The sequence below is a fragment of the Peromyscus maniculatus genome, chromosome 2 (genome assembly GCF_049852395.1).
Source record: "Peromyscus maniculatus bairdii isolate BWxNUB_F1_BW_parent chromosome 2, HU_Pman_BW_mat_3.1, whole genome shotgun sequence".
In the NCBI taxonomy this organism is placed as follows: Eukaryota; Metazoa; Chordata; class Mammalia; order Rodentia; family Cricetidae; genus Peromyscus; species Peromyscus maniculatus.
The window spans coordinates 71749570-71777287 of NC_134853.1; the positions used below are offsets into that span (position 1 = coordinate 71749570).

Sequence of the window (27718 nt, forward strand, 5' to 3'; positions counted from 1 at the left end):
CTGTGACATAAAAAGAGACTATTTGTGAAGGTAAAGGTGATGAGGAGAGGACATGGGGGATGAATTGCAATATAGTGTAATGATACGTATGTGTGAAAATGCAGTAATAACATTCATTGCTTTGTATATTAAAAATATTTAAAAATTGAAACTAAGACTTAGGTTAATTAAAAATATTTTTACATTTTTATTTGGTGTGTGATGTGTGTAAGAGAAAAATGTCTCACTGCAAATGTGTATAAATAAGAGGACAATTTAAAAGAATCCATTTTTTCTACTGTGTGGTTTCTTGGGGATCAAACTCAGGTTCCCAGACTTGATGGGAAATGCCTTTAGCCACTGAGCCATTTTGCCAGCCCCCTACTTTGACTTAAAAATGATTTGTGTGTGTGCAGGAGTGTCTATGGGTGTGAGTGCATGTGCATCACTGTGTGTGAGTAGAGCGCAAAGGACGGCTTTTGGCAATTGGTTTTCTCCTTCCACCTTGGGTTCTTGGCATCAAAAGTCAGGTGGTCAGACTTGCATGGCAAGCACTTTTATCTGCTAAGCTATCTTGCCAGCCCAGAGACCTATTTTAATAAAAGAGGAAGAAGGTGCAGGCTGGAGAGATGGTTCAGTGGTTAAGAACACATACTGTTCCTCCAGAGGACCTGAGTTCTGTTACCAGCACCCACATCAGGTGTGCACAACAACCTATTATAACACCCTCTTCTGGCCTCCTCAATCACCCATATGCACATGGCATATACTCACACAGGCACTCTTACATACACACAAAGAAAAAAATTTAAAAGGGGGAATGAGGTAAACCAGGAGCTGGATCTATCTAATAATAAAGTCACTTATAATTTTAGGGGGAGGTCAGATGCTGGGTATAGAACCCAAGGCATTGCACATGCTAGGCAACTACTTTACCACTGTCTACATCCCAAGCCCTTGCTTATTTTGAAGCAGTCTTGCTGTGTATCTCATGCTGTTTTGCCTCTGCCTCCTACGCACTAAAATTACAAGTATACACTATCACACTTAGCTTACAGACTTGAACTTGTAAGAAATTAGAATTAAGGTAAAATGTTTATGATAATCTGTTGTTTCCATTTTAATTTTTCAAAAACTGTATTACTATGTCCTATAATAGCAATCCTGTATTCAGTCATCTGATTTAGACTGGAAAAACGGAATTTCAAAATTCCCTCAAGGGATAAATCCTTGCCTGGCTAAGCATTGTGTTATATGATGTTTATATTGTCTAGTGACCTTTCTTGTTGAAAGAGTAATAAGAGAAGCCCTTCAGCATTGGCTTTTTTCAAATTTCATCTACACTGACCTCTTTGAAAAGAAAACTGCAAAATGTATTTTTCATGATGTTCTTTAGATTGTAGACATGAAATCAGGAAGCAAAGAACTTAATGTTTTGGGCTCATTTACAATTATAAATTTAATCTGTAAATTAAATGCAAAGACAACAACAAATAGCAAAATGCAAATTAATGCAATTATTTGGCATGACAGTTTATGTTTCTCTTTCATTGTAGAAATAAAATGGCCTTAGGTCTGGTTTTATTTTTCTATCTGTTTCACTGTTCTAACTGCAGTGATAATAAATGTTGCAAGTGGCTGTTTCAAGATAGTATTAATGACCTCAGGGCTTGTTGGTAAGTTCAGGATAATGAGATCTCATACCTAACCAAAACACTTGCTAGCAAGCATTCCTCAAATACCAGTTTTAATAAGATGTTTTGTTTACTGCAAGATAGGGCTAGTATTATACTATTATTGAAGTCTTTACTAGATGGTTTTCTAAACTATTTGTTGCTGGAAGTGAGAACAGAAAGTGTTGTTGAATATTATAGCCGTATATATTGCTGGTGGATGTTTGCAAGGTTTTCTACAAAGAAGGGATTTGTGTAAGGCTTGCATGGATTCTGGACACCTGTGGTACTAGCTGTCTTGACTCTACCAGGTCTACAGTACCCTGTGATCCTGTGTTTTAAGTTTTACTTGTATGTTTTTGCTCTATACATACTTGAAGCTGTCTGTGTGTAAAGTGTGCCACAAGGACATTTAACCTGAATGAGCATTTCACACAGCTGTAGAAATAGTTGTGAAAGCTTCGTAATGCTTGTGGAGATAGTGGTTACTCAGGATTCAGAATGTTTATCATTGTTGATAGATTATCTTTGGAATGAACATGTGTATGTAACTCATAGACTTCTTTTCTCTTCTTTGTGACCTCTTGTGTAGGAAACCAGTTAGCAAATCTATTTTTCTTATACTACCTCAGGGTCCAGAATAATAATAATAATAATAAAAAACCTGGCTAAACACAGCCCTTCCTAGAGTAATGAGAGATACTAACAACAACCTATAGACAGATTGGTATGCATCTTCAAGGTATGCAGAGGTATGTGAGAACAAATGAAACAAACCCAATTATGTAAAGGGAGGACTTGAGATTACATGTGGAAAGGATCTTTGAATAGGATCTTGAAGGATGAGAGGCAGAGGAAAGGTGGGTTTAATTAGGCAGAGAGAAGAACTAAAACTCTTTGCTAAAATCAGCATAATGATTATCTCTTTCTAACAGTATTCTTTCTCCTTACTGTTCTTGAATTCCCTTCATATTTGGGTAGAATTGAGTTAAACGGCTGAACTCTTAAAAAGAATGAAAATATTCTTTCAATTTATTGTTATTATTTATGTGTATGAGAGGTGAACATGGTAGAGGTCAGAAGACAGCTTTTTAGAGTTGATGCTGTCTTTCCATCTTTTATATATGGGTTTTAGGAAGTGAGTTCAGGTGAGCAGGTTGTATGGCAAGAGCCCCACTGAGCCATCTCATTGGCTCTGAAATTTTTTTTATAACGATCAAAATAAAATTTTGTTAGTTAATAGGCAAGTGTACTGATTGCAGCAGCAACCTTTTGAAGCAGCTGCACAAGAAAAGCCTGCTGTTCCTGAGTTAAGAGTTTAGCTTAGGGTCCCCAAATAGCACACCTCCTAGGAGAGCAGGACACTTTCTTCTCTTAGCAGTGGCATGTGACAGCATGTACAAAGTACTTGCAGCCAGTGAAGCCCACTTGAGCCTTGGTTAGTGTCCAGGGCTTTTCCTGAGGATCAGTCACCAGCCATTGTATTAGTTAAACATTGCATCACTGTGACAAGCATCTGACAGAAACAAGTTGAGGATTACTGTTCTTAGCTTTAATGAAGGGCTTAGTCTGCTCAGAGTTTAGAGATTGTAGCCATCAAGTTGGCGAGGGTGTGGCAGAGCATCTTAAATGGGTCTTCTTCCCTCTCCTTCCCTCCCTCTTTCTCCTTCTCCCCTTCTCCCCCTCTCTTTTTTTCTGCCATTTTACTCTATTCAGATCTCTAGAACTTAGGACAGTAACATCCACATTAAGGGCAGGTCACCCCACCTGTAACCCAAATCCTCCCTCAGAGGTGTGCTTTACAAATCTAGATAGTTCTGAACCCAGTCAGGTTGATGATCTAGATTAACTATCAGTCTATAGGCTTATGGTCTGCATAACAGCTGAGCTAAGGACTTACTGCCTCCATCCCAACAAACAAAAAATAGGTCTCTTCTGTAAATTACACTGTTAGTGCCAATGATCTGGTCAAATTGGTACTATGTGACCCCAAGCCTTATACATACAGAAACATTCTTATCAGAGAGCATATCCTAGAGGCTCAGCACTCACATCCAGTCAAGGACAGTTACTCTTGGGAATATGTTGTGTTGTTCAACTCAGGCCTGCTAAGTACAGCACACTAGCCATTTAAGAAAAAAAGCTTTCTTCTGGCCTGCTGTCTACCTAGCTACTTCCTTTCTAGATTTAATGAACCTCCCAGGTCTCATCATTGTTGGCCATTCCACCTAACTGGACTTTTTCCTTGCCACTGAGTAATTGGATCACTTATTGTGTTGTTCATTCAGCAAGCAGTTTTTTAATGCTGCTGTCAGGCATAGGGCTCTATGGTGGATTTTCAGAATGGGTATGGGTCTCTGACCCCACAGAACTTACATTTTCTTAGAGGTGGAAATAATAAAAGCATTTCTGGTAAGTTAACCTCATTAGAGGATATGGGTATATATGTGGGAAGATGTTGGTGACAGCAGATACTTCCATAAAGGGGTCATTCCTAGAGTTGAGCCACAGAGACCTAATAGGTACAGTGGACATGTAGCTAGTTTGCCCATGTGGCTGGCATATATAAACTGTTCCTGGAATAGTCTACCCCATAATAGTTAGAAGGTACATGTCTTAGAGTTTGCACAAGAGTCAGTAGAAAACCAGTGACTCAATAGGAATCTATTTCTATTAACTTCATTGCTACGAATCTACTGAAATGACATTTCTAAGCTGTATTGAGTTTGTGGCAGTATTTTCACACATTGCTCCCCAATCACCTGTGAGGGGTGTGAGGGGTGTATGTGGATATCTAATTTAGGGCCAGTAACAAGTATAACTCTACTTTGTTTGAAATGGGAGGGCAAATGCTTGTCTTATGTCTTAAACTAGATGAAATTATGTGTAATTCTTTTCTAGGAAGCAGATTTGGGGAGGGTAAAAGCCTAGGTTGAAATTTCACTAAATTACTTAGGCTTCTATATATATATATGTCATTCTTCAACATTCTAAGAGTAATAAAAGTTTGTTATTTGAACAGTACATAAGTTGTGTTATAATAGATCAAAACTGTATTAACAGTGTAAATATTGAACTTTTAAACTGAACCTTGGGATTCTTTTTCCTAATAAAATTTTGTTCTCTTTCTCCAGCATTACAGTGTTTCTGCCACCTCTGTACAAAAGATAATTTTACCTGTGAGACGGATGGTCTTTGTTTTGTCTCAGTCACAGAGACCACAGATAAAGTTATACACAACAGTATGTGTATAGCTGAAATCGACCTAATTCCTCGAGACAGGCCATTTGTTTGTGCGCCATCTTCCAAAACTGGGGCTGTTACAACAACATATTGCTGCAATCAGGACCACTGTAATAAAATAGAACTCCCAACTACAGGTAAGTTGTTGTATTAGCACCCCTGTCTTTCCTTCAGGATGCTAAAAGAAAGCTTCTAGACTGTCTACAAATTTAGAACTGCCAGGGTTTACAGAAGTCATCAAGCTCATCTTGTTGAAGGTAGAGGCAAAAAGTGTAGATTATGAGTAGCTAGGATCCTGACTCCTGGGTGTGTGTTGTTAGAGAAAGCAGTGCTAGGAGACTCAGTGAGATCTGCTACACGGGAGTAACCTCTGCAGAGTGAATTCTAGACTCTCATAGGGCAGCATGTCCTTAGGGTTTCCCTACCTCGTCCTCAGAGTGAATTTCTCATTCCTTGTACAATGTACCTACATCTTAATGCAATCCAATCAACAAGCCTTTTAATGGGCAGAAATCAAGTGCACTGAACAGTCTAGATGTTTTTATTTTATGATTTTTTACCTTGTTTATGATCTGTATGATGTGATACCATGTACTTAATACTTTTTTTTAAAGGTCCTGGAAGGGCTAGAAAGATGGCTCAGCAGTTAGGAGTACTTGTTACTCTTCCAGAGGACCCAGACTTGATTCCCAGCACCCATATGGTGCCTCACAACTGTCTGTGACTTGAGTTCATGTGATCTGATGCCCACTTCTGACCTCAAGCACGTCATGCATGTGGTACACAAACATACATGCATATAGGCAAAACACCCATACACATGAAAGAATAGTAAATGGTACTAATAGAGCCAGTAATTTTAAGATTCTGAATTAAATAGAAATTTGCCACTTTCTCCAAGTCCTAGATTCTTATTTTAATAGTCAAAAGAATATAAAATGGGAGAAAAACTTATATTAATGCTAACAGAATTAATGGAAGAATGAATGCCAGAAGAAGGAAGGAAGGAAGGAAGGAAGGAAAGAAGGAAGGAAGGAAGGAAAGAAGGAAAGAAGGAAAGAAGGAAAGAACATAAAGTAAAGGCATGGTGGCACACACCTTTAAACCCAGAACTCAAGGGGGCAGAAGCAAGAAGATCTCTTGAGTTTGAGGCCAGCTGGTGTCTCTGTCTCTCTCTCTGTCCCTGTGTGTGTGTGTGTGTGTGTGTGTAATCAAACATTGAATTTGCATCTTGATGTTTAGACATAATAAACTCTAGAGCTACAGGAATACTTTCTCCTTTGTTAAAAAAAGAAAAAACTTCTAATGCTATTGTTGTCAGTTTTTGTCTGCTTGTTTGTTTGACACACGAGTCCCTTGTAATTCAGTACTTATTTAGATGAACATCCAAAGATTGAACTCTGACCTCCACATCTCCTCCTGCAGTGTGTGTGTGTGTGTGTGTGTGTGTGTGTGTGTGTGTGTGTATGTATGACACCAGACTAGTAAAAATCCTGTGCTTGCCTTCAGTATAAAACTAGGGATGAGTTGCTACAGGAGCAAATGTTAGATTCTCCTTTCAGGAGCATCTTGTTCCAGTCCTCAGGGTAAACCCTGTGCTCACTGTGACTGGCCCAGTGCTCAGAGCTCATGTTGACTAAAGTAGGAGGCACACCTGTAGCTCAGGAAAGAGGCACAGAAGGGAGACAGCCTTCCTCATAGTTTTAGCAAGCTATGAAGGAAGCTCTCTGTGGTTAGACTCCGTGGCTCTTCCAGCCTGTAATTTCTTGGTGACATTTATACAGGCATCTCTAGTTATAATATGGCAAAGAAAATGGTGATTCCTGAATTTCTCATTTCTATTGTTTGAACTTGAAATATTTAAGTCGAAATTTATAGAACCCTATGGAGAACTCACCTCATTTCTCCTCATTTCTGATGCCAGTTAGCAAGTAGCAAAACTATAGCAAAGGAAAAGAGTCAGTGCTTCAAAAGATGTAGCCTAGATGGGTAAGTTCAGTTAGATGGCCTCCTACGCTAGAAGCTGCCACTTGTTAGCAAAGAACTTCAGTTCTCACTTATTAACGATAAATGAGAACATTTAAACCATTATTAATGATTACTTCAAGAGAACCACTTGCTGTACAAATAGATTTGATAAGAGGTTGAAGATAGAGCTAGGTAATCCAAAATACTTATTAGAAATCCAGAAAATGACAGACTACAGAAAATAATATTAATCAAGATTAATGAACTACTTAAAATTATTAAAATTCATTTTCTTTAAGAAAAATTTTAAACTACAATTATTTATGTGTGTGCATGAGTCTGCATGTGCTGTGTGTGTGTGTGCTACTGTGTATGTGCGACTAGGAAGAATATTTGCAGCCGACTTGCACACACTGCGCTAGGAGAGCTCTTGAAACCCGGGAGACCAGACTGTTACCTATCGGTCAGCCCTAGGGAGGAGATCCTCAAGCCCTGCCAGTTGCTACTTTCCAGCCTCCTACCTGTCTTCTCTCTGAGCGGGTACACTGTATCCAGTGTACACACGAGTGTGTCCATAGGAACTGTACGTGGTTGTGTGGGGAGAGGTGCAGGCACTGGTGTGTTCAATCACATAGAAGATGGATTGTTTTTTCACTAACAGTTTTTATTTTTTTAACATTTATTTATTTGTTTGTTTGTTTGTTTATTTTGTATATGTGTGCTGGTGTGCATGTGCCACAGTGTGTATGTGTGCACGCATATGCACATGTCAGAGGACACCTTGTAGGAGTTGGTTTTCTCCTTTGTGGCTCCTGGGGATTGAACTGAGGTTATCAGACCCAGTAACAGACATTTTTCCCTACAAGCCACCTTGCCAGCCCAGTATAGTTTTTAAGCATAGGAAAAAAAGCGTCAGTGCATTTAACACGGGTTATCTAAAAAGGAGGAAAATGTTCATATTTTCCATTTTATTCAAGTATTGGGGGAAGTGAAATATTATTTGCCGCCAAAATTCTTAAAGTAATCCAAGACTTTTCATATACAAAGGTAACAGCTGTCTTCAGGTAACTAATTAAATATGCAGTATATAAAGATTTAAGTACTCTTTCTGAAAGAAATTGCTAGAAATAGAATTCTGTATGATAAGTTAATCGAAATGAAGATGTAAAGAATGAAAAATATTGGTAAATGCCAAAAAATTATTAATATACTTTTAAGTACTATATTTGAGATTATAATATCACATTCTCCCTTCTCTTTCCTCCCTCCAAACCCTCTCATAAACTTTCCTTGATCTCTCTTTTAAATTCATGGCCTCCTTTTTTTTTTTTAATTGTTGACACATATATGTGGTTATTAATGCGTTTTTTAAATGAGCAAAAATTAATTTATTAAGAGTTTAAGAAAATAATTGGTATGTAATTAAAAATACAATTGGCAAAAATAGTTTAGAAAGAATGTATATGTACAAACTATTGTAAAAAGAAGGGTTTTTAATCCCAGTGCTAGAAGGCAGAGGTTGGAGAATCTCAAGTTTGAGGCCAGCCTGGATGAACTACATGGTAAAACTCTGTCTCACAAAAAAAAAAAAAAAAAGGATGGGAGGGTTTAAAAAGAAAAATAAATAAATGAATAAATAACTAGAATAAAAAACAAAAGTAAACAAGGAAGTGTTTCAGTTTTTAAAAGTTGATGAAAATGTATATGCTAAAGTATGAACCTTTGCAAGATCATGAGGAAATAGATAATTTGTAAAACCTTTATTAACTATATATTTTCCCCCTTGCTATAAACCTGCTGTAGACTTGGAATAAGAAGATAAGACCAAAGTGCTTTATAAAAAACGATTATTGGAAGTTGTTGGAAGTTGTTTCAAATGATTGGTTCCTTTACTAGTTTATCTGAGGTGACAAATGGGGAAGGAGGTGTAAGGTGCTGGTTAGCTGATTGACCCAGGGATGGATTAGAAGATGGGTAGGGGATGCACAGGAAGAGTAAGAGGGAACTGACAGAGCTGAAGGTCCAAAGGGGAGGGCGCAGGGAGAGAAGGCAAGATGGGGAGAGAGAGGACAGAATGGGGAGCTTGTTCTGGCCTTGAGCCCTGTGTGACAAGGTTCTAGGACTAAGTGATAGCAGTGAACACTTGGGAAAATATGGAGGGTTTGGAAAATGTGGGTACCACCTACAGTGTTTTTGTTCTTGTTGATGTTTGTTTCATTTGAGGACCTTTTTCAGAAAAGCAGTCCCCTGGCCTCGGTCCTGTGGAGCTGGCCGCTGTCATTGCTGGTCCAGTCTGCTTCGTCTGCATTGCACTTATGCTGATGGTCTATATCTGCCACAACCGCACTGTCATCCACCATCGTGTGCCAAATGAAGAAGATCCATCCCTAGATCGCCCCTTCATTTCAGAGGGCACCACCCTAAAAGATTTAATTTATGATATGACAACATCAGGATCTGGATCAGGTGATGTCATTGTTTACCTTTTCTTAAATCTTAATAAATCACTTTGGCCAATTTATTTAATTAGCTGGTTTGGGCATTTGGCTTAATATGTTAAAACTTTGAGATAGTGTGAATGCTGTTCTAGATTGCAGCCTAATAATGAAGGTTGTTGAACTTGGTGTCTGTCTGACTACATAGTTTAGTGTAGGTAAGTTAGAGATTGCTTTTCCCATTGAAACAAGTAAGTCACTTACACGGTTGTATAAACTTCAGAGCATCCTCTCCTATAGAATGATACTTGGCTTGAGCTTGGGAGGTAGAAAGTAGGACACTTTTTGTTTGTGTTTGATTTTGGGTTTTTGAGACAATGTTTCTCTGTATAGTTTTGGCTGGTCTTGGAACTCTTTCTATAGACCAGGCTGACCTCGAACTCACAAATTTGCCTGCCCTACCCAAGTGCTGAGATTAAAGGCATGCACCACCACTACCCAGCTAGGACACCATTTTTATAAAGATAGAGCTGCCATTAAGAGATGCAGTTACCATTTTGCAGTTCTGGGACTGTTGGCCTGGAATTTGGAAGGCTATTTGCCGTTTTAAAGGTATGAAATTGTTATGTTAATGCAAAAGTGTGTGTGTGTGTGTGTGTGTGTGTGTGTGTGTGTGTTTCGTGTGTGCACCTGCCTGCCTGCTAGCCACGGTGTACATGTGGAGTTCAGAGGACAACTTGTAGGATTTAGGCCTCTCCTCCACCATGTGGATCCTGGGGAACAAACTCAGGTTTCATGCTTATTGGTAAGTACCTTCATCCACTGAGTCAGTGGACCAGTCCAATTTATTGTCTATTTTTAAAATTAAACTATCACATTTTAGTAGCTTTTTACATTTAAAGAAAATTTAAAAATAGTAATTCTATTAGTGAATGGACTATGAAGTTAGCTTTTCTCAGTTTTGTTTGTTGATTTTTGTGAACTCAGAAATAAACTGGATGATTGCCAGAATCATCCTGAGATAGATTTTTACATAATAGTATTTTACTTTTCGTTTTTTCTTGCCTGTGGTTTGGAAGAAGACTAAGAGAAGTGTGTCTGCTTTACAATTTTGGAGTTTGATGTGTGGCTAGTAATCAGCAGGTCTAGATTCTGACACAAGCTCTATGACTTTGGTCAGTCTATTTCCTCTTTGGGCTTCTGTTTCCTTACAGAAATATAGAACAGATACTTTTGGTAAAAATGCTTAAAAGTGGTTTACTGAAGTCTTGAATGTGGCATACTGCCATTTGAAAACTATTGATCAGTTTCAAATAAGGGCTAAATTTGTGGCCATAATGAAGATTTGGAAATAAAAATCTGGCTGATTTTAAAAGAAATGATACTAAAAAAAATGTTGAAGTAGGAGTTGTGACTGAGGAATAGTGTAGTTCTGAAGCTCAAAAACCACATTAATGCTCGGAACACATGTAATAATAGATGTCTTTACTTTAAGGAAATTAATACATAATGGTATATATGCATGCCTGCTCACTCATTAAGTATTTGAGGAACCTGATTTTACTATGACCTGAAGCCTTTGGTAAAAATGTGGCAATGAATATTCAGTAGTGTGTGCTTTCTCTGACTGCTAGAACACATGGAAGCTTGTACACAAAGCTCCCAAGCAGCCATAGAGACTCCTTAATTAGTCCCATATGAGAGTGAGGCAGTGAGAGGTTGGACTGGGCTAGAACATCTGGAGTACTGGAGATATGACACACTTTGGGAAGGAGAAGTAGACAAAAAGTATGTTAGGACTTTCCTGGTTTCTCCATTGATTCTGAGTTTTAATGCAAATGGTTCTCAAAGAAAAGTCTCCTCACAAGGGATCCTGGTCCATGAAAAGTAGGAGACAAAGTTGCAGAAAACTAGGGTGGTTACAGACTATTAATTAATCACTTGGATCTGTTCTCTTATTGCTGAAGTTACATCCAGGGAAATTACAACAGCTCACAGTCACAAGCTCACTGAAAGGATTCAAGACATTGCCATGTAGATGACAGCTGATTTCTTTCTTTTTTTGCTTTTTCGAGACAGAGTTTCTCTATGTAGTTTTAATGTCTGTCCTGGATCTTGCTCTATAGACCAGGCTGGCCTCAAATTCACAGAGATCTGCCTGGCTCTGCTCCCAAGTGCTGGGATTAAAGGCGTGCACCCCACTGCCTGGCCGACAGCTGATTTCTAACAGAGGTTTGTTTATTTGCCTTTGCAATGTAGTTGTGTGAATTGGAGGATGGACTTACTCTTTGTCTTTCTACTTCCCTTGTCCGTCTGGGGCCATCAGGAGTTGTTCTTGCCTCCTCCTCCCCCAAGACCTCTCCATCATTTGCTAGCTCTGTGACTGCGCAGCTGCTGTCTCATGCTTGAGTTATTCCATCATTAAAGTCAAAGCAATGAGCAGTGCAAGTCATTGGATTGCTGTGAAGTCCAAGTGAGACAAGGTGTGTGTGTGTGTGTGTGTGTGTGTGTGTGTGTGTGTGTGTGTGTGTGTGTGAAGACTTAATACATTGAGTTATATCCAGATGATAGGGATTGGTCTTAATTGAAAACATACTAAAGAACACTCACATAGGGCTTTTTCTACACTATGCAAGGAAAAAAAAAAGCTTTGTTTAGGATCTCTTTGTCTATCATAGTTTATAGTGTGCAGAATTCTCTCTGAACTCCAGAAAGGCAGTCTTTTTTCCCTGTGTTCATATTAAAGCTTTAATGCCACTTTGTGTGTAGGACTCATACCCGTGACTATGTCCTGTCTATTCATAATTCCCTGAAAATTCTTTTACTCATTGAGGAAAAGGCAAAACTGAATGTACCTTGGATTTGAATGCCCTTCTGTTTTAATTAGTACTATGAGTATATTGGAGGGAAAGTTCTAGTTCTACCTTGGAAAGGTACTTTTAATTTTCAGAACTGGAAGACTGAGGACCTAAGTTACAGTACCTCTAAATTTGAAGATAACCTACTCCCTCCTGTATTAATTTTAGTCACAAGTCATACATGTGCTTGTATTTGAGCTGCAATTAGATTGTCAAGTATGTGGCAGTCTCTTAGTCCAGAGTCCTTAGGGCTTGAACACATGGTTGTTAAGGCCTAATTTCCCTTATTGATATTTCCTCTCAAGCAGTTTTAAAGGTATGGGAGATTAAAACAAAATGTAGAGATCTATGTTAGGCTTGATTTTTTTATTTTTTATTTTAAAAAGTAAGGTTTTATTACATTAATTATTATTGTATGTATGTTTCTTTGTGTGCACACAACACATGACATGAGGTGCATGTAGAGGTCAGCAGTCAGTTTTCTCCTTCCTCCTTGTGAGAACCAGGATAGAACTCAGGTCCTTAAGCTTCATAGCAAGCTCCCTTACTCACTGAGCTACTTTGCTAGCCTGGCTTGTTTATTTCTGTAAGGAAATTGTTACATCTTTAAAAAAAAAAAAAAAAGCTCAAGTACTCATATGGGTTAAACCCAATATAAATAATATGAAGAATCTAAATTTGTTCGCATTTTGTATCTAGAAAGGGAAGACACACTTTCTCCTTTCCAATTAGCCTTAATTAATCATTCCTGTGTCTGTGTCTTTGTCAGGCTTCTTCAGACTTCCTATTTATGCTTGTTTTAATTCCTCCTTCCCTCCTTCCCTCCCTCCCTTCTTCTTTTAGGTAGGTTCTCTGAGGCTCAGGCCAGTCTTCCTGTCAGCCTACCAAATGCTGGGATTATAGGCCTGGACTGCCATACCTGACTTGGCTTGCTTTTTGCTTATTACTTGCCTTCCAGATTCATCTCCTGAAATGAGCTCTTTTATGGCCCTGCCCTTTTTCTCAGAGTAGTTCATATTTTTATGTGTCTGTGTGTGCATGAATGCTATGTGTGTATAGTGCTCTTAGAGACCAAAAGAGGGCATCAGGTTTCCTGGAGCTGAAGTTAGAGGTGGTTATAAGTGTTGGGAACACCCGCCTTGACATGGATGGGTATTGGGAACTGAACTCAAGTGTGGGGCGTTTACCCACCACCCCCACAGCTTCCCAGAGTTTTCTTGAGTGCGATCAGCAGGAAATATTAGATAGAAGGATTTATAGCGGAGAATCTTGCGGAGATAAACAGATAGAAAATAAAGGATAGCCTCGAGAGGGCCTGGAACCTATTCCAACAGGCCCCGACTGTCTCTGGCCCAGGGTTTTTATAGAGATGCCAAGGGGTGGAGTCAAAGACCTCCTCCCCCAGCACAGCCAAGTGCAGACCATCTCAGACACCTGCACTCAGGCCCGTGGTCCTGATCATCCTCTATTTGGACCTGCTGGGTAAAGCCACGAGGAACCCAAGAACGGGCTCCCACACTCAAGTCCTCTGAAAGAATAGCAAGTGTTACCTTAATCATTGAGCCATTTTCTCCAGCCCCTGAAATGAACTCTTTAAGATGCTTTTGTAGAGAAATGGTTTTTAATTTTTGTCATTTGTTATTTTAAACAAACAATACATTATTGCATGTGTGTGTTCCTGCATGTGTGGCACTATGTGCATGTGGAGGTCAGAAACGGACTTGAGGGAGTCAGTTCTCTCCTTCTACCATGTGGCTCCCTGAGGATCCATCTCAGGTCATCAGGATTGGCAGCAAGCCTCTTTACTCACTGAACCATCTGGCCTGCCCTTAGGATACTTTTTATAGAATTTATGGTCCTGTACAAAGTTTTAAGAAAATTTAGTAAGTCAATATTTAGACTAAATCATGTAAAATAACTGGGAATTGATTGTTTGTAGTGCAAAAGCACTCCTTGATTTAAATAAGAATTTTCCATATGGATCTATTTTTGGTTGTTGTTTTTAAAAAAATAGTCCTTTTAAGAGATTTAAAAATGTTTGTATCTGTATGAGTTTTTGTCTGCATGTGTATATTCACCATGTACATGCCTGGTACTCTTGGAGGTTAGAAGACAGTATCAGAGCGTCTGGAACTACAGTTACAGTTGATTGTGAGCCACCATGTGGGTTCTGGGAACTGAACTCAGCTCCTCTGCAGCCATACAGCCTTCTCTCTAGCTCCTTATGGACCTGTTTTTAACTACTAGTCTCCTTATACACAAAAGCAATGCTTTCTAATAGGACTGCTAACTGCTTTGTAGAAAGTGGAGAGAGTTGGTTAGCAAAAGAGGAAAAACCCATGAGAGGAAAGGCGGAAAGAAAGTTTCTGACTGCTGTGGGCTGTAGTATTTGGATTCCTGGGTATTTCAAATCAAGAAGCCAGAAAGGGAGTGGCTTCCTTTTACTGTCACTCAATTTATCTAGTTAATAAGTGGTTGTCTTAGTTACTTTTCTAGTGCTGTGCTAAGACACCATGACCAAGGCAATTGAAACAGTAAAGCATTGAATTTGAGGCTCACAGTTTGAGAGAGTTGAGTCCATGACCATCATGGTAGAGAGCATGGCAGCAGGCAGACATGGTGCTAGAGCAGTAGCTGAGAGCTTACATCTTGATTCACAAGCAGAGGCAGAGAGAGCTAACTGGGAATGGCATCACTGAAGTCCTCAAAGCTCCCTCACCTGTCGTGATATACCTCTTACAACAAGGCCACACCTCCTAATCCTCCCAAACAGTTCCATCAACTGAGACCAATATTCAAATACATGAGCCTATGTGGGCCGTTCTTATTCAAACCACCACACTGGCTTGTGAGGGTAGATTATGAGTGACACACATTTTGTGTGTCTATAAACTACACAAGTAAGTATTAATATAGAACATAATGCACATTGGTATTTTACTTGTTAGTGTTAGTGTAATTTAAAATGACAGTTCCTGGGGTTGGTAAACTACTTTCTGTATAAGCATTGGAACCCAAATTCAACCCCCCCAGAATCCATGGTAAAACACCAGCATGGTGACACAAACCCTTGTAATTCTGGCAGTGAGGAGGGCAGTCAACCTAGTCTGTTTGGTTAACCCCAGTGTGAGAAACATTAAAAAACTAAGGTGGCTGGTGCCTAAGAAGGTTGGGTTTTGGCCCTTATATACATGCATACACACATGTACCTAATATACACATAAACACACACTGCACACTCTCATGTACATACACACAATAAAACAAAGTAAAAACTAAAATAAAATGACAACTCCTTAGTGGATGAGTGAGAGATGATAATTATTGCCCCAAATCTAGAAACTCTTAATTGTTATAAATACTAAATTGTTGTAAATCACTAAGTGAAGTATAATTGTTTTAAAAACACATACTTTAGAATAAGACAAGGTTAACTAATTTAAAAAATACAAGTACCTTGCTGGAGTAAGTTACTTTTTATCAGTGGTTCTCAACGTGTGGGTTGTGACCTCTTTCACAGGGGTTGCCAAAGACCATCGGAAAGCACAAATATTTACATTACGTTTTATAATAGTAGCAAAACTATAGTTACGAAGTTGCAATGAAAATAATTTTATGTTGGGGGTCCATCCCTACAACATGAGGAACTGTATTAAAGGGTTGCAGCATTAGGAAGGTTGAGAACCAGTGCATTTCTTTCACATACTAGTTCAGGTAAGTAGCCAGGTTCTAGCGAGTACATTCCTTGCCTTGAAATGGTTTCTGTGGCATTTTTTAATGATTTAATAAAAGTTAGGTCAGAATTTACTTCTGTTTGTTGTGTTCATGTTCTTTTTCTCCTCCTATAAGTAAAGCAGTTACTAGATTTTAAATTTTTTATCTTCTGGTGACAGCTTATCTTTTCTTCCACTTTCATTAATATCCTCTCTCATGAATGAGACTGGTACCCAAAAGATACCTTGTTTATTTCTTTATCTGCCTTTGCTGGATATTCCTGTGTAACCACGTTCTTCCTTCTCTCTTCTTTCCCCCATCCATTAAAGGAAAAGTTCAGCTTACTTCCCCAAATCTCTAGGCAGTTGTCTCTGGATTCTTTTACTATATTTACTATTGGTTTTTCCCTTTTCATTTTTTGGGGTTGGGGGAGGCAAATGTAGTCTTTTTCCAGCAAAGCAAGCCTTAAAGAACAGTACCTGTCTCTGCATTTGCATTGCCGGCTGTCTGTCATGTGTGAGATGTGGACTGCTGATGATTTTTGCTGTACTTATTTTTGTATGTAGGTTTACCATTGCTTGTTCAGAGAACAATTGCCAGGACCATCGTGTTACAAGAAAGCATTGGCAAAGGTCGGTTTGGAGAAGTTTGGCGAGGCAAGTGGCGGGGAGAAGAAGTTGCCGTGAAGATATTCTCTTCTAGGGAAGAACGTTCCTGGTTCCGAGAGGCAGAGATTTATCAGACTGTGATGTTACGCCATGAAAACATCCTAGGATTTATAGCAGCAGACAACAAAGGTCACTGATGTTTCCTTTCTCGTGTGTGTGTGTGTGTGTGTGTGTGTGTGTGTGTGTGTGTGCGCGCGCGCGCGCGCGCGTGCATACACACATGCCCTTGTGCAGGGGTGCATGAGTGTGGATGATGTTGAGTATCTCTAACAATCACTCTCCACCTAATTTTTGAGATGATGTCTCAGTGAACCTGGAACATGTCTGTTTGTCCAGACTGATTTGCTAGAAATGTCAGGGATCCATCAACCTGCCCAGCATTGGAATTACAGGTGTGCATCACCACATCTGGAGTTTACATGGATGCTGGGAGTCTGAACTTAGATCCTCAGGCATGCATGACAGCCATGCCACCAATTGAGCCATCTTCTCAGCCCCATTTCCTTACTTGTAGTGGAATATAACAAAGTCTAGAAGAGCTTTATTTTTACAGAGATGATTGCTAAACACCATCGGATTTGGTGAGAAACAGATTTGCTTGTTTTTCCGAGACAGGGTTTCTCTGTGTAGCTTTGGAGCCTGTCCTGGATCTCACTCTATAGACCAGGCTGGCCTCGAATTTACTCGATCTTCCTGCCCCTGCCTCCCGAGTGCTGGGATTAAGGTGTGCGCCACCACTGCCTGAACAGATATTTTTTATAAAGGTAAGATTGATTACGTCAAACAGAATCTTTTAGAAATAAGAATTTATTTTGTGTGCTACTGTGCACATATGGAAGTTAGAGGACAACTTGTTATAGTCTTTTCCTTCTACCATGTGGGTTCCAAGGATTGAACTCAAGTCATCAGCACTGGATTGGCGGCAAGTGTCTTTACCCACTGAGCCATCTTACAGGCCCATGACAGTATATTTCTAAATCTTTTATTGATTTATAAAATAGAAAAAAAACTATAAAAATGCTGTATACTTCTGTTATTTTAAATCTGACCATTAGTTGAGTACAGTCATAAGATAGAAGGAAAAAACTATAAACTGGTTATTCAGAATTTGAGGTGAGATCAATAAGACATCTCAGTGTAGACCAGTCTCCTCACACACCCCCCCAATGCTGTGGTTGGTAGAACATCTCAGTATAGGTCAGTCCATCTGTCTATCCCTACCTCTCCACCCCTACCCAGTACTGGATATTTAGTAGGATATTTCCATGTAGACCCGCGCGCACACACACACACACAGAGTGCTGGATTAGTAGGTTACCTCAGTATTGACCAGCTTTCCTCATTCAGTCCTGTTGTTCCTGTGGTTTCTACATGCTAGACAAGTGCTTTACAACTCTGCTGTATCTCCATCCACATGGCCTTATTTTTGAGGAAAGTCAAAATAATTTGTCGGGGTATTCTGTTGTGACCTGGCAGGGGTTAAATAATTCCTCAGTACTGTAAGGAAGCTCGGGTAAACCAAAGTGGTTTCTCTCAAATTGCCTTGCTCCTGGAGCCACATGAAGACTGCAGATAACGTAGTGCAGGTGTGAGATGGGTCGGGGCACATGCTCAAGCAGCAAGGAAGCTGCATCTGTGGAGTCAGAAGGAGGGGTGACTGCCAGCAGTGACCTTAGACCCCGCTTCTGCTTCATGGCTTCCGCTAGTACCTTTATGCCACAATTCCTCCTCCAACATCTGCTGGGGACTTACATTGTGACCCAAGTTTTGCCGTCCTAGCCCCAAATCTAATCTATTTCCTGCTTTCCTTTTTTGTTTTGTTTTTGTTTTCTTCAAGACAGGGTTTCTCTGTGTAGCTTTGGAGCCTGTCCTGGATCTCACTTTGTAGACCCCACAACAGTGACTGTCATTTGTGTCTTGGTGAGACCTGAAGGAGGCTGTCCTTCTCTTTTTCTAATGTCAGGTGGTCACATGAGGGGTTTTACAATTTTTTGTGTCTCTATTTTTTTTAGTTTATTTTACCATTCATTAAATTTAGAGACTGTGTTAGTTCACTTATGTCACTATTGGGGCAAAATACCTGGCAAGAGCAACTTTAGAACGGAAGGATTTCTTTTGGTTCCTGAGGGAAGACGTGCTGGCAGCAGCGTGAGGTGGTGGTGTCGCCTCTGCCCTTGGAAGCAGAGGGCGGTGCGCAGCCCTGTGTCCTCCACTGCAGCCATGGAGCAGCACTGTCTGTGTTGAGGGTGGCTCTCCTCGCCTCATTTAAACCTCTGGAACCACCCTCACAGACATACAGACAGGCTTGTCTCTGAAGCGTCCCAAATTATACTTAGGATTACACTGCAGGGCCCAGTCTGCTTGGTTTTCCTTGGTTTCCTAAAACACTCACCAGCCGTGTTGTCCACTTCTCAGGCTCTCACATCATGAGGCTTATGGTGTTCGATTGCAGTAGGAGCACTAATGGGTAGTAGGCCGTGATTATTGTGGCTCCTAGCAATCCAGTATTGAATTGAAGAAGAGAGAAGGAGACTAAAGTAGTGATGACAGTTTGACTGCCCTTGGTCCTCACTTGCTTCTGTTTTGACCGTTTAGTTCCCTCACCCAATTCTTGAGACAACATTTTTATTGCATTTTTATAGTTTTTGTTTATATTTTCTTTTGTTCAAAGCTGGCTTTGAACTCATGATCTTCCTCACTCTATCCTCAACGCTGAGATTACAGTGTGTGTCAATATTAGCCTACTATTTGCTTGTTTTCTCAAGCTTACTCTTCTGGCTGATTTGTAAAAAGGCTCTCATTTTACAAACAGTGATTGTTCCCTTAAAGGACTTACCCAGATTTGGGATTTCAAATTCTACTATCCTCTCATTTGCACTTGAAGCTTAAACCTCTTACAGGCTTCCATCAGTCATGGTCCAGGTTACAACACACAGGTGCAAACTGCTGAACCTGTTGTGCCCTGAAGTGCCATTTGTTCAAGCAGCAGTCAAGTGGATGCTGTCATCTGGTGGTCACAGTGGGAACTGACTGACCCTACTGGCTTTGTCCCATCCCTTTTTTCTTGATGAGGTGTTAATGGGCAGAACCTAGACTTCCTACCCCAGTTCTCTTTTTCTTTATCTTCATCCTCTTGATTTGGTTAATTTTGCCTAGGCCAGCCTTAAACAACAAAATTAAAAGATTTATTTTAAATTATATGTATGTGAGTGTATTTGTGTGTAGGTATGTGTGCTTGAGTACAGGTGCCCAAGAAGGCCAGACACATAGGTTCTCCTGGGGCTGGAGTTACAGGTACTTGTGAGCTGCCCAATAGGGTTCTGGGAGCTGAACTCTGATCTCCTCAAGAGCTGTATGTGTTCTTAACTGTTGAGTCATCTCTCCAGCCTCTTGGACAGCTCTCTTTGTATGTATAGCCTCTTCCCTCTTCTTCCCTGGTTGGATACCTCAGAAAATCTCCTTTTCCTACCATGTTCTCTAGCTGTTGTGTTTTTGAGCCTTTCAGAACACAGTTATGGTTAACAGACATGCACATGAGCTAGTGATGTACCCATACCAAGAAAAAGACTTTCTGAAATGCAGGAAGAACAGTTTTTAAAAACGGAAAAAAAAGAGAAGAAAAAAAACTAGTATCACTCACCTCTTAAGTTCTTTTTGGAAGTACTAAGAACTACTTTGCATGGGGCTAAAGAGATGGCTCAGAGCCCAGGTTAAACTCCTGGCACCCACATGGTAGCTTACAGCTGTCTGCAACTCCAGTTCCAGGGGATCTGATACCCTTTTCTGGCCTCCATGAACACTAGGCACACAAGTGGTAAACAGCCGTACATGCAAGCAAAACACCCAAGCATAAAATACAATTAAAAATAAAGGAATCTCCAGATTCTGTAGTTCCATCTTCTTTCTTGATCTCTTACCTTCCCTCTCTGTCTCTCTCTTTCTTTCTCTCTCACTGTCTCCCCCCCCCCCCCTTTGTTGTTTTGTTTTTTGTTGTTGTTTTTTCAAGACAGGATCTCTCTGTAGCCCTGGTTGTTCTGGAACTCAATGTGTAGACCACACTGGCCTCCAACTCAGAAATAAACCTGCCTCTGCCTCCTGAGTGCTGGAATTAAAGTTGTGTGCCACACCCTAAAAGATGCAGATCTTATTTTATGTTTTTTTTGTCCTTTTGTTTATGGCTAGTAGAGATCAGCCCATTTTAAGTTCTCATGTGTCAAACATTGTATTACCTACTTTAAAAAGAAACCTAGTTCTGTATTCTCTTTTAACATCTAAAGAGTCTTCAAAGTAAGTTGTTGTTCTTGTTGTATAAAAGAAGCACAAGTCCATTGAGAAACTTGTCCAAGGCCATGTAGTCAATAGCATACAGACCCTGGATTCCTGCCTGGGTCAGTATGACTTGTTTTAGTTAGGTTTTCTATTGCTGTGAAAGCACTATGACCAAAACCAAACTGGGGACATAAGGGTTTATTTCAGCTTACCTATCACAATCATAGGCCATATGAAAGGAAGTCAGAGCAGAAACTGGAGGCAGGAGATGAAACAGAGGCCATGGAGGAATGCTTTTTTTACTGGCTTGCTACCCATGGCTGGCTCATCCTGCTTTCTTTTAGCACTCAGGACCACAAGCCTAGGGGTGGCACTGCCCATAGTGAGTGACTCTTCCCCCTTCCCCACCCCCAGCCCCATTGTTCATCAGGCTCATCCACAAACCAACTTAGTAGGGACTTTTTCTCAGTTGAGATTCCTTTTTCTCAAATGACTCTAGCTTATGTCAGGTTGACATAAAACTAGCCACTATATGACTTAAGGGTATATATCTTTTACTGGATTGTGTTGTCTCTTGTTTTCCCATCTACTTCTAAGTTAAATACTATTTAACTAGCATCCTTACTGTTACTCCTTTGGGAAAACACATTTCAGGTGCATGTATCAGCTTATCAAGGAACTCCTAGCACCCACATTCCAAGTTGTTTAGGTTCCAAATCACCTTGGGTAAAATGAGACTTAGTCTTAATCTTTTCAGCTTTCTCCTCTGACACTTCAGTTCCTGTCTGAGCATCAGAGGTACCACTATTTTTGTTTATCTGAGGTAGCAACATTGGAATTATAATCAGCTTGTCTGGCGTCTTTGAGGACTGTACAGTCTGTCGCTAAAGCTTGTCAGTTCTCACAACACTCACTTCAGTTTTGTCACATGCTCTTCCATCCACACTGAGGCCGTGCTGGGCTCCCTGGATGTTTCTCATCTCACTCCTTGCTGCCCTCCTTCCCCCTCCAGAAGAAAGCTGGAACACTAACTGATCAGACCCAGGTACCTTCCTAGGCATTGAGGAGTCTCAGCTCTGCTTCTCTGTAGGATGAAGAAATCAACATGATTCCTTTTTTCTTAAATGAGTTAGTTATCCTTGCTTTAATCTCAAGAATAGGGGATACACTCCGAGGGTCTGAAGTATATGCACATAAAAGTGTAGAAAGACAGAATATATGAATGTGAAAGGAATTCGTGCAAACTTAAGGGGATATTATGTTGCAGTTGTGTGATCAAGATTGATAGTGAAAAATGGTAACAGCTGTAAGTGTAGACTGTAAGTGCTCTGCAGTCCAACTGAAATGTATGTCTGATTTGCAGACAATGGCACCTGGACTCAGCTGTGGCTGGTGTCGGATTACCACGAGCATGGATCCCTTTTTGATTACTTGAATAGATACACTGTTACAGTAGAAGGGATGATCAAACTGGCTCTGTCCACGGCAAGCGGTCTTGCCCATCTTCACATGGAGATTGTTGGTACCCAAGGTAACACTTTCTATAGTTTCTGTTATTTAAATTTAAGTTCCAGTGAATGTAATTAATACATACTCAGAACTCAAAACCTAACTGGAAATATGTAGCTTTAAAAAATTTGAATGTTTTTCCAATGAAAATCTCAGAAATCTGGAAATTTACTTAGAGATCAACAAACAAACGTTTTCACCTTAGTTTTTTAGTTCTTAGATTTATGTTGTCTGAAGATTTAAACAGAACTTCGTCCCTTTTGGCACAGTGATTCACTGAGGTTAGTAGTAGCGTAGTTGTTATAGGTGGTGTAGCTCAAGTGCCTTCAACCTGGGACAGGTGAAGCTTTGGGACCTAAAGTGAATTGTGATTGGTGTCACCTGTTAAGCAGTCATGTCTAACTTTTGGTTTCCAATAGGAAAGCCAGCTATTGCTCACAGAGATTTGAAATCAAAGAATATCTTGGTGAAGAAGAATGGAACCTGCTGTATTGCAGACTTGGGACTGGCAGTGAGACACGATTCTGCCACAGATACAATTGATATTGCTCCAAACCACAGAGTAGGCACTAAAAGGTACACTGAGGGAATAAATGGTTTTAATAATGCCTTATGTCAACTTCTTTTCTTTCCTAGTTTATATGTGTCTCAACTCAAACTTGGTCCTTTATTAGACTGTTCACAGGCTTTTAGAGTCTTTGCTACTTTGAAGCCTAGTTACCTAACTTGAAAACGAGCCTATTGATAGAGTAGCCCTTCCAGAAAGTATTATTATTAACTTAACTAGGTTAGTTCTATTGCTATGAAGACACACTATGACCACAGAAACTCTTCTAAAGGAAAACATTTAATTGTGGTAGCTCAATTACAGTTCAGAGGACCAGTGCATTATCATCATGGTGGGTGGGACATAGTGGTGTACAGACAGACATGGTCCTAGAGAAGGAGCTAAGAGTTTTGCATCTTGATCTGCAGGCATCAATAAGTGGTCTTTTTCACTGGGCTTGAGCATATATGAGACCTCAAAGCCCACTTTCACAGTGACACACTTCCTCCAACAAGACCACACCTGCTAATAGTGCCCCTCCCTATGGGGTCATTTTCATTCAAACCACCACAAATAATAACTAATGGTGGTCTACAGCTGCCATAGTTTCTGTTCTATAGCAAGCCTGTTTTTGTATTTACTGTTGTCTTTCTTCCTTAGAACTTTTGTGTATCCTGTCCTTAACTCGTATACATCCCTTATTGTTTCCTTAATATCCCTCCTGTCTCAAGGAAGCCTTTTCTGGTCCTCAGGACCCTTATATGTGCCTGGCACAGCACAATAATAAATGACTATCGGAGGCACTTGCTGTAACTGTTCTCACATTATGTTCTAACTGTCCACTTATGTGTCTGGGTCTGCGTATTCCATTGGATTGCAAGAAGCTTAGGAGCGGTTTTGTGTTCCAGGTATTTGATGAAGTGCCTAGTACACTTTTATTAATGTGTCACATTCTTGCATTTTCAAAAGAACCTCCATAGATCGGCATTGTCACTATTAATTCAGATGAAAAAACCGCCTTGTTGCTTAAGTAACGTGGCTGACAAGCTGAGATGGACTCAGCCTTACTGTGTTTAAACATCACTTTACAACATTTCTTCAAAACTAATTCCTTGAACTTGGAGAAAACCAGCAGCTTTAGTTTATCTCAATTGTAATTAATTTCTGGGTTCCATGGGGACTTGGCAAAATTCATGACTGGCTGAGTAAGCCTCAGTAGTGGTCTGTAGGACATGTAACTAAAGCAGATTTTTAGAAACTTCATAGCAGAGCCAGGCAGTGGTGGTACACAACTTTATTTCCTGTACTTGGAAGGCAGAAGCAGACAAATCTTTGAGTTCCAGGCCAGCCTGGTCTACAGAGCAACAGGACATCCAGGGTTACACAGAGAAACCCTGTCTCTAAAAACTAAAAAAAGAAAAAAGAAAGAAAGAAACTTCAGAACCCAGTAATTGGTAATGTAGCATCAGCATGACTGACATTCCTTTTATCTTTTCATTTGTCCCATTCTTCTTTCCTGTTTTTTACTGTTTGGGTGAAAAGGCTTCCAGATTAAAATATGTGGTCTCTAAATAGTACATGAGGGTGATGTATATTGGGGTATTTGTAACAGCCACAGCTATTCATTGTGTGTCTTTGATAAACAATGATCAGAAGGCAGATGGCATGGAACTGCCATTTCAGTGTTTCATGGGATTTAGTCAGCATCATTAGTTTGCAAACCAGGTTAGAGACTTGATATTTTGCTTGAGTCTGATATGATCTCAGTTATATGTTATTTTGTGTGTGTCTGTATAAGGAGGTGTCTGAAAGGCATGACCCGTGTGTTAACACTCACGGTAAGGGGGTGATTTTTTTTCACCTTGTGCTTTATGTACCTGGGAAATTTTTTTTTTATAGGAAGTGCGAATCATTTTTTATAAACAGCAGAACCACAACAAAAAGAGAAGAAATTTACTGGGTTTGATAGTGTATACCTTTAATCTGGACACTTAGGAGGAAGAAGCTGGTAGATTTCTAAGCTAGTCTAGTCTATATAGTAACTCTTCAAGCCAGCTAAGGCTTCATAGTGAGACCCTGTGTGTCTGTGTTTTTCCCAGAAGGAAAAGACAATGGATGAAACAGTTAAAAACTAATGTGCTATCTATTCCACTAAAATGCTGACTTCTTTTTTAGGTACATGGCCCCTGAAGTTCTAGATGACTCTATAAATATGAAACATTTTGAATCCTTCAAACGTGCTGACATCTATGCAATGGGCTTAGTGTTCTGGGAAATTGCTCGACGCTGTTCCATTGGTGGTAAATCTCTCTCCTTCCCCCAGTAGTTTGTCATGAGAGTTAGTCAAGAATTGTCTTTCCTCTTAACTGAAATTCTATAGTCAGTAGTCTGACTGGTGACCACTGAGAATGCCACAGGAACAAAAGATAAACCCTGCCAATACACAGCTTTATCCGGTGTCTTCTGTTGCTGTTTAGTCTAAGACAGTGTCAGAACCTGCCCCTTGTTATCTTGAATTCAGCTATTTGAAAGGCCACCTGAGAAATGGTTTTTAGTATGGACTTGGCTACAACATCTTTTTTTTTTTTTTTTTTTTTTTTTTTTTTTTTTTTTGGGTTTTTTCGAGACAGGGTTTCTCTGTATAGCTTTGCGCCTTTCCTGGAACTCACTTGGTAGCCCAGGCTGGCCTCGAACTCACAGAGATCCGCCTGCCTCTGCCTCCCGAGTGCTGGGATTAAAGGCGTGCGCCACCACCGCCCGGCTCATCTTTTTTTTTTTAAAGACTAGTTTTCTCCAGCTTGATTGTTGAGGATCCATATACATATAAAGATAATTGCATTAACATTGGGTACTTTTTGATTTAGTTTGTTTTAAATTTTGGTTTTATATTAGATTGAGAACTTAATATTGTCAGTGTTTGCTCAAAACACTATCTCTTGGGCTTAGGAATCTGGGTTGAGACTTAGAACGTGAAGGTTTTGAGATAGTGAGGGATAGAATACGTTTGGTGCTATAGCATAGGACATGTTATTAACAGGCCCAAGCAGGTGAAGGGATTTGTGGGATTCACTTCTCCTTATAAGAGTATATAATGCATCCAGAGAGAGACTGCAGTCACCTTAATGTCTCATCTTCTGCCTGGTGGCGTTCTAGTCAAAGTGTCAACCTGGTCATCACAGCACACTGGGTTCAAAGTGTCCTTGGTTTCTTTCCCATTGCTGTGATACAGTGCTCCAACAAAGGCAGTCTAAGCGAGGACTCACGGTTCCAAGTTATAGATAGCTGTCATGGAGGGAAGTCACGGTGTCAGGAGCTTGAGGAAACGGGTCACATGACATCCATAGCCATGCAGCAGAGTAGTGAGTGCATGCTGATGCTCAGCTAGCTTTCTTTATTTATACACTCCAGGATCCCTTGCCCAGGAAGTAGTCCTGCCTGTAATTAAGATGAATCCTCCAATGTCGATTCTGTTAATCAAAATAAACCCTCACAGGCTTGCCTAAAGGTCTGCCTCCCAGGTGATTCTAGATTTTGTCAAGTCGGCAACACTATCCTTCACAAAAGTTCAGGCCCAGTGATGACTTAAGTGGTGGGTTATTGATGCAGATGTGAGTGAGATACATAAAGCTGTGAACCTTACTTCACCTACCCAACGTAGAGACAGACCACAGTAATGAGCCTCTCAAGTAATCCTTCTAGTAATGTGGCAGTAGCTGGTTAAATTGGGTTTTTTTGTTTTTTTTAAACCAATGCAGGAATTCATGAAGACTACCAGCTGCCTTATTATGATCTTGTACCTTCTGATCCATCAGTTGAAGAAATGAGAAAAGTAGTTTGTGAACAGAAGTTAAGGCCAAATATTCCAAACAGATGGCAGAGCTGTGAAGTAAGTGTTTCCTTTTGATATGAGGCTGTTTGCTCCACTGAAACAAGAATCTTAAAAGGTCTTATTAATAAAAAACCTGGAGCCCTGATATTGGGGTGAAAGCTGAAAGATCAGAGGGATAGAACAAGCCACAGCCACAAGTTCTTACCATAAGGAAAGCCTCAGCCTAAGAGAGAGCTACTTCTTGTATACTCAATGCCTATATACTTTTCTGTGCCCTGCCATCTTACTTTTTCTCTTCGCCTAGCTTCATTACTTCCTCTTTCTGCCCAGCTCTATCACTTCCTGTCTGTCTGTACAGACCTCCACACCTCTATGGTTAACTAGTGTTGGAATTTAAGGTGTGTGCCACCAGGCCTGGCTCTGTTCCCAGTGTGACCTTGAACTCATAGAGATCCAAACGAATCTCTGCCTCCTGAATGATAGGATTAAGGGCCTGTGCTACCACTGCCTGACCTCTATGTTTAGTATAGTGGTTGGCTTTTTCCTCTGATCCCCAGCTTTATTGGGGTGCATAAATAAAATATCACCACACTCAACTGTTTCTGCTTAGAGACAGAAATTTGTCACTCTTCTGTAAGGAAAAATTCTCAGACTCTTTTTCTTTTTCATAAACAAATAAACAAAAATAATTAGTTTGCTTTTCTTGAGCGTATTAAAAGAACTATGAAACATTTGTAGTGGTCAGTGGCATGCCTGAACATTGTTAGATCTGCCAAGTGAAATAAGGTGCCTGCTGTTGAAATGAATACCTCCTTCAGCCATGTAGCCCAGAGTACTGTGACAGACACTGGTCAAGAATGAGGAGGACTGTCAGTACTGGCTTGGCTCCCTTTCAGACTCAGAAGTGGACAGGTTGCATCAGTTCTCTGGAACTTAGGCACACCTTTGTGAGACAAGGAGCTTGGGTACAATCATTGGAAAGCTTCAGATGTATGACTTGTGTTCCTAGGACTGTGTAGGGCTGCT

General features: G+C 40.1%; 1 protein-coding gene across 3 annotated transcripts in view; it reads left to right on the forward strand.

Moving 5' to 3' along the window:
• The window catches only part of Tgfbr1 (transforming growth factor beta receptor 1), a 59999-nt gene that overhangs the window by 25291 nt on the left and 6990 nt on the right, over positions 1–27718 (forward strand). The window contains exons 2-8 of one of the 3 annotated variants that reach the window (XM_076564177.1): positions 4787–5032; positions 9099–9329; positions 16437–16667; positions 22171–22338; positions 22736–22892; positions 25039–25163; positions 26619–26749. In XM_076564177.1, coding sequence (XP_076420292.1) covers positions 4787–5032; positions 9099–9329; positions 16437–16667; positions 22171–22338; positions 22736–22892; positions 25039–25163; positions 26619–26749 — 1289 coding nt within the window. Of the gene's footprint in view, positions 1–4786; positions 5033–9086; positions 9330–16436; positions 16668–22170; positions 22339–22735; positions 22893–25038; positions 25164–26618; positions 26750–27718 lie in introns of all 3 variants that reach the window. The other 2 variants (XM_076564176.1, XM_076564178.1) reach the window with 2 other exon arrangements.